Source organism: Akanthomyces muscarius, chromosome 1, assembly GCF_028009165.1.
Source record: "Akanthomyces muscarius strain Ve6 chromosome 1, whole genome shotgun sequence".
Classification (NCBI taxonomy): Eukaryota; Fungi; Ascomycota; class Sordariomycetes; order Hypocreales; family Cordycipitaceae; genus Akanthomyces; species Akanthomyces muscarius.
The window spans coordinates 3,967,494-3,974,431 of NC_079241.1; the positions used below are offsets into that span (position 1 = coordinate 3,967,494).

Below are 6,938 nucleotides of genomic sequence, written 5' to 3' on the forward strand. Positions count from 1 at the left end.
CTTAGTGTAAAACGAAACGTGCGGGGGAGAAAGGAGGAGAGGAGAGAGAGCCCGGTAAGCCTTTTTTTTCCTTTTCAGAAGGTAGAAGATTGAGCAAATCACGAGGGTTGGCGTGGTTTGTTTGTGCAGTGTCGAAACAAGGCGGATTGCCCCTCAGTCGACCGCGAACTTTGCCAGTAACTAACGGGACGGGCTGGCGGGGCCAGAAGGTGCTAGCTCACTTGGAAGTATCACACCGCGTTTTTTGTGTGCGGAGTGACTTGGCCTGGACCGATGATGTTAGTTGAGCAGACAACCCCGCCAATTGGCGCGTTTTCAGGCAGCACAGCTCCCAACAGCTCTTTTTGTCAGCTTCAAGACACAGCTAATACCCAGCACTGCAAGTCACAGACATGCGCAGGCATAAATTGTCCGCTTCTGCAGCCAACCGGATCAGGCTGCTGTCATGTGCTACGTCCTGCCACGTATACCCTCCTCCGGTGTCTTTGCGAGCGCATCGGACCTTGATGTGGACGTCTTCCCCAATGCTAGTGTCGAGGCCGGGTAGCTTTGACGAGGTCTATGCTGATTGCTGGCCTTCATTCGAGCTACTAACTGCCCTGATGACTTCTGCTTGAAGCTTTCTCCTTACGGAAAACAGCGGCAATCCAAGAGGCGTCGTGATGCATTGTCCCAAAAACACTGCACGAGCACACCAACAAGCCACGACCGACTTTGTGCACCGATGCTGAACACCCGACAGGTAGATATTTATGTATGCCCTACCAGTAGATGCCTCGGCAAGATGACGATACGGGGCTCATTTCCAAGTGGTCGAGAACATTATGCGCATCCGCCCTCATGCAGGTTCAGGTCAGCGACTACATTGTTTCCTGCATCGCGGTTTGAGGATCATTCAAGCCCATCAAAAGTTTCTCGCCAAATATCCAAAGGCGGAGGACCAAAATAGACGCATGGCGGTCAACAAGGTAGATTGCCTATTTTTGGACGACGTTGTCGAAACGAATTGTCTCACGCATGTACCGATGACAGACGCCCGCTCGACCCGTGACCACCGTTCTGGTACACCTGTTGTTTCTTGCTCGCCAACTGGCCAAACCGTAGTCTGTATGAGCCATGTAGCTTCGCCAATGAACAACCAATGGCCAACCGCTGGTTCTGATTGCAAAATCATGCAGTGCCAGTCGAAGAACGCGGGATGACCGTGAGGAAAACTATGCGTTGTCGAGCTGAAGCAGCAAGATTGAAAAATGTCCGTCAGCTTTGATCAGTGAGTCAGTACCGTCGCTCTCGTCGAAACAAGTCATCCAATTCAGACAAGCCCAATCCCTGCCTGCGTCGTGCAATCTAGAAAAATGCCCGTACTTTTGCGCGACGTCGGGCGAAATTGAAGGACCGATGCGGCATTCTTCTTCAACACACGGAGTACTGTTCCTGCACGGTTGGAAAGCTAACGCGACAATTGCAGACAGTAGGTGCGACAAAGAAGCAGAAGACGATACACGTCTGATGGGACAACGAAGGAGCTCCGCTACGAAGTCCAATGTACATGGTCCCGTTGGACTCGGCTCTTGACGGCAGCCCACATCCCGGGCCAGCCTCAGGTGCTGAGTTGGGATGTGATTACCAGGGATGATGGGATACGGAGCTCGGCGGGAAAATGGAACGAGAACTACACCAAAAGACGGGATAAAAGATGAAGGACCCATGAAAGAAATGTGGCGTCGCAGCAGTGGGAAAGAAAAGAGAAGCTCTCACCACCCCAAGTGCTTGGGCCCTGATCAGCGCTTGGCCTGCCAAGGGGGCTCGAAGCAAGCATGTCGGCGCGGACGCTGTTTTGCATTTGCCTTGCTCTTCTTTTTAGCGGGTATTGAGGCTTTTTGGCTCAGCTATTCACCCACGTACACGGACAGAATGACCCCCCCCTGTATTAATCTCAAACATGCGCCGCCGTTGGGCCCTTTGGGGTGGATCGCCGTCGTCGTGGTCACTGGTCCTCGACTCGCAGCAGATGGTTGCAGATTGTGATACCGATTCTTATATTGGAGGGGGACCAGAGGATCCCCCCGCCCAGACCGCCTATCCAACTTGGCAACTTTGCTGTTTTGCAAGGCCAATTTTTTTATCCTTCGATTGCGCTTCTGTCTCATGTCTGAGTAATTCTTGGAAGCGAGAGCCGGCAAAAGCAAAAAGGTCGAGCCCTGCCTGGACCGAGAAACTTGACAGCGGCCGTGCAGAAGCGCCGCCTTACTTTGTGCAAAGCTGGCGAATGGAGAAGAGAAACGGCTTCTCCATTTACTTGCAATTGGACCAAATCGTTCAACAGGGTTCACCCCCGATTTTCCTTCCTTCTCTTTTCGTTTTTATTTTATTTTTATTCTGGGGTTGACGCCTTTTGTGCAAATATGCACAGCCTAATAGTCATACCTGGTAGCCAGTCTGCTGGTACCTGAGTAGAGAGACGCAAGCCACGAGCCAAAAAAAAATCTGAAACGTTGGTGGGAAGCAGCAAGGGGGAGATCCGTGCCGTAGCGGCGGCTTTATACCATCCATTCCGCCTGATGACCCCCGCCGGTCTGCCTGTACTGTGCAGCAATCTCTCTCTATTCCTCTTTTGCTCGCTCTTCTGATTCGACGGGATCGCCTATCGCCGCTCCTTGCTCATCTTTGCCTTTCGTCCATTCTAGACTAAACAGACGCTCAAACATTCTTCAACACAATCCTGTCCCCTTGCCAGCGGGACGCTCGTCCTGCCGAGCCCTAGCAGGGATACGCCCGAGAAACTCAGTTTCCCTTCTTGGGCATTGGTGTAGCCCCTTCGCATGTTTCTCGCCCACTTGCGTGTCAAAGTAATGTGCCGATGTCGACGCGGCGGGCGGGCGGTTGTCGTCTCTGTCATGTAAATGAATGGGGACCCCCGATGTGCGTCAACCCCCCCCCCCGCGGGAACTCTTTAAGCCCTGCCCATATTTTTATTATTCTTTGGAATCGTCCTTGCGCAATATTCCAAACTTGGCATGTAAGCGTGTGTGCATTTCTTCATCTCCTTCTGCTGTTGCAGCCGCCTGTGCAGCCAAGCCGTCGTCGTGCATATGCTGTGGTGGTTCCTTTGGAATCTTGCATAACAACAACCCTGGCTGCAAACTTACTTTAACACTGGTGTCACCGCTTTGCTCGATTCATCGTGCTCCCCTCCCCGCTTCTGTTCTGTATTTCTTCCCGCTTGAACAAAAGAGCCGATCGTTTTCATCTTCATTTCCTCGTTGCCGTCGAACCGTTTCTGTCGGAATTGCTCATATCCGTTAAGCATGTCGACGTGACACCCGTCGCTTACACCCACCACCTCCACTCACAAACGGCGACAAGGCACATCCTTCTTTACATCATGCCCAACACACAGCACACGAGACCTCCGCCACAATTTCCCACGGATAACAACAACTATGGCATCGGCGTAGCTCTAGGAAGCCCAGGTCTGGCGACTGCCTCCAGCCAAGACTCCAACAGGATTCCGCGGACCATGACGACCATCACGTCTCCGGCAAACGCAGCGACTGAGCAACAGCAGCAAGCCAAGAGTACAGGGCTCTCCCGCTCGCTCTCAAAACGCCTGCCCTTTCTAGGCCGTTCAAAATCTAGACAGATAAACTCAAACAATGGCGGCGCCAACAACTATTCGAGGCCAAGCACGGACGTTGGCACTGCCAACTATACAAGCGGCGTTTCCGTGCCTCCAGCGCCTTCACCAGCTGGTTACAACACATCTCGCGCGAACCAGAGCTGTATCCGTCCGGAAGGAACAAAGCTCAAGAAGCATAAACCCGGTGCGGTGCGCTCTGTCACGGACCCCCGGATGCAATCTCCCAAAGGTGGCGTGCAGCAAACACCAGCCTGGGTACCCGGCCAGCCCAGCCCCGTCTTGGACGTCGAGATTCCCGACATCAAACTGGAGCGATACAGTGTCATGTTTGGCAAGCTATTTGAGAAGCAGCAGTCAACCGGCAGCTTGTTAGCACGTCGCCAGGCGACGCTCGCCAGGATCAGAGCCCTCGAGGACGAGGTGCGAAGAGAGCACTATGATGGATTACAACGATCTCGCCGATCTACTTCGCCGTCTATGACACCAGTTTGCTCACAGGCAGCGGAGTTACCCGCAGGTTCAGCACCTGACATCAACGTTGTGCCTCTAAGACTACGATCAAACACGTTTCCGATGATTGCGAAAGAAGCAGAGGCCCTGACACCAAAGGAGCCACCACCCGAAGACCAAATGGATTCTCCAGGGACATCCATGCTATCACCAGCTAGCCAGCTCTCCCCATTCAGAGACAGCCAAGGCCGGCCTTTTCTGCACTCCAAGTTTCACAAACCATCCGTCGAGTCCATCCGCAGCCCATACTTTCGACAAGCCGCGGAACGGGAAACGGCCACCGCCCTCTCGCCGCCTCCGCCTGGCCCCGTTCGCCGTCTTCCAGAAAGCAGCAATAGCAGCAGCAACGTCGCGACGGCATCGTACTCTACAATGCCGGGCCCTGTCAAGCAGGTCGACATCCCCAGCCGCTCAACGTCGCTGCACAATCGCGGTCGAGCGGGCCTTCCCGCCGCGCCGAAGCCCAAACCCAACCCCAAGCCCGCCAACAAGGAGGAGGCGCTCGAGGACGCCGCCGAGGTGTCAATTGCCCGGCAGATCAGTATCTCCCGCCAGCAGCGTCGCTTCCTGGAGCCGTTGCACGAGCGTGAGCGGCGCCGCGCCCGCGCCAACAAGCACATCAAGGCCGCGAGCCAGATTTCCATGGACGACGGCAGCAAGCGCATCGCCGAGACCAAGACGGCCACGCCGACCTTCATCCACCCCGTTGGCGGCGACCAACAGGGCGGCGGTCAGAATGAGTCGCCGCGACAGCACATGTATCGGCGAAGCGAGCAGGTGACCATTGAGGGTGCATGAATAAATGGCGGTCAGCTTTTCCGGCCAATTGGGTCAAGACAATGACAAAGATCTGCACTACCGTCGCTCGGGTTGTTTATACCCTCCTCCCATCGTCCTCCCGGCATAAGCGTCTGGGCACTGTTTCGAGATGAGACGGAGTACGATGGCCCCATGCATAGCATGAGCGGACCCTCTCATAGTTTGTCATGCGTGGTCTAGATCTCCGTCCTCTGCAAGTCATACCGAAGGATGTGCTTTTCTTCCTTTGGTGACGACGATGCATTACTACATCTTTCCATTCTATACGCTCATTATCTCCCGACTCGGCGAATCATTTGTTTTCCTTCCTTTGCTTTTATGCCATGATCCGCTGGCGGAACATCTTTATTTATTTTCTTTTACCTCTTCTCTCTCTTCTCTTTCTTACATTAGTATTGATTTCCGGTAGCGACGGCACGCATAGCACTCAGGCACACATACACACATCCTTAGATATGAAACATAAGGTCAAATGTTACTTTTTTACCTCTCTCGTATTTCAAGTTTCGAGTTTCTCTTTGCACTAACTATGGTGGTGCGTACATAAGTCTATCGGACTCGAACGGGCTTTCTTTCTCGTAATGGATAAGAGGCCGTAGTAGAAATTGCCAAGGACAGGCATTTGTGCAATGCGTTGGAACATTGGACGCGACAAGTTCGTAGCATGGTGCCCCGACCCGGGAGGGGAGGCGGGAATGGGCTGGGCACTTTGAAACAGTTCGAGTATCCAACGCCGAACCAAAGGATCTAGCCCCCCCCGCCATCTACATGAGAATGCAGCACGAATTTTGCTTCTTGGCTTGTTCTGCACCATAAAAGTCAGCATATAGCCCCGGCAATCGTCATATCTGCCAGTGCCTTTCACCGCAACCAGTAGCTCCCCACTATCCAGAGGTGGCAGGCACAAAAGGGTGGGCACTTACGGTAGAACATCTTGCTCTGGGCGCTCAGGCCGTCACTCTTGGCGACGAGGTCGTCAATCTTTTCGCCACGCTGCAGGACGCTCTCGATGGTCTTGTGCAGCACAATCTTGGTCTCGTCGAGCTCCTGCTGGATCTTCATGATGCTATCGGCCTGCCGGGGGTCCTGATACTTGGCGAGGTAGTCCTTGAGCTCGGGCATGACCAGGGTGGGCTGGCCGGCGGACCACGACGAGCGCGGGTTCTTGGCGAGGAACTCGTCGACGACCTTGCCGAGGACCTGGTGCGCGACGAGCGCGGGGTACTGGTGGTCCGAGATGATGATGCCGCAGATGCCCTCTGTGCGGCCGTAGGCGTGAAAAGTGTAATCTGTTTGGCGGGTGGTGATGGTTATCAGCCCGTCGATTCCGTAAAAGCGTCGCGATTGCGCGCGGAAACTGGGTTTCAATATTCACCTTGCTCTTCGACATCCTGGCGCTGGCCCGGCCGTGTGCGCTCGGCGACCGTCTTTGCGAACAACGTCATGAACTCGCCATAGCTATATGTCGGTTAGCGGGAAGGGGATCGCTTGGGGTCGTACGCGCGCCCCCTTTGCTTCTTGCGGCATGGAACATCTGGAAGTCGTCCTCGGAGGGTTTTGGGGGGTTGGGCGGGCGTACTTGTTTCGTGTGAATCGAGAGTATGCACTGAGCTCCTTTTCGGCGACAAGCTCGTGCGCGGGCTTGTCCTCGTTGCGAATAATCTGTTGAGAAGGGGGGGATCAGACGTCAGGGTCAGCTCTGCGCGCCCTCGGCTGCGAATGCGGGCGCGGGGGACGGAACAACGTACACCAATGTAATGCAGCTTCATGATGACGGGGATGCCGATTGGGAAACCTCTCGGGACGGGTGTATATGGGATGTCGGCTATTAAATTTCTTGGGAGACGGAAAGATGTTGAAGAAACTAGGTATGCAGGCAGGATGCTAGCGACGTAACGATGAGTCGGTGACGGTAGTGTCAAGTCGCATCTCGTCACATGCCCCACGAATCGAAAACCCAACTCAACCC

The 6,938-nt window shown here is 54.4% G+C and overlaps 3 protein-coding genes across 3 annotated transcripts; 2 read left to right on the top strand and 1 right to left on the bottom strand.

Moving 5' to 3' along the window:
- Positions 1-724: 724 nt before the first annotated feature.
- Positions 725-1,104, top strand: LMH87_006338 (uncharacterized protein; the record flags this gene model as incomplete). Its single annotated transcript, XM_056204211.1, has 4 exons — positions 725-754; positions 811-882; positions 933-968; positions 1,033-1,104. The coding sequence occupies 4 exons, from the start codon at positions 725-727 to the stop codon at positions 1,102-1,104; spliced, it is 210 nt and encodes a 69-aa protein (XP_056059590.1).
- Positions 1,105-3,385: 2,281 nt separating this feature from the next.
- Positions 3,386-4,948, top strand: LMH87_006339 (uncharacterized protein; the record flags this gene model as incomplete). The annotated part of the gene is made up of 1 exon (XM_056204212.1): positions 3,386-4,948. The coding sequence occupies one exon, from the start codon at positions 3,386-3,388 to the stop codon at positions 4,946-4,948; it is 1,563 nt and encodes a 520-aa protein (XP_056059591.1).
- A 785-nt stretch (positions 4,949-5,733) lies between these two features.
- Positions 5,734-6,738, bottom strand: LMH87_006340 (uncharacterized protein; the record flags this gene model as incomplete). The annotated part of the gene is made up of 5 exons (XM_056204213.1): positions 5,734-5,774; positions 5,893-6,258; positions 6,345-6,427; positions 6,549-6,631; positions 6,718-6,738. The coding sequence occupies 5 exons, from the start codon at positions 6,736-6,738 to the stop codon at positions 5,734-5,736; spliced, it is 594 nt and encodes a 197-aa protein (XP_056059592.1).
- Between the last annotated feature and the right edge of the window lie 200 nt (positions 6,739-6,938).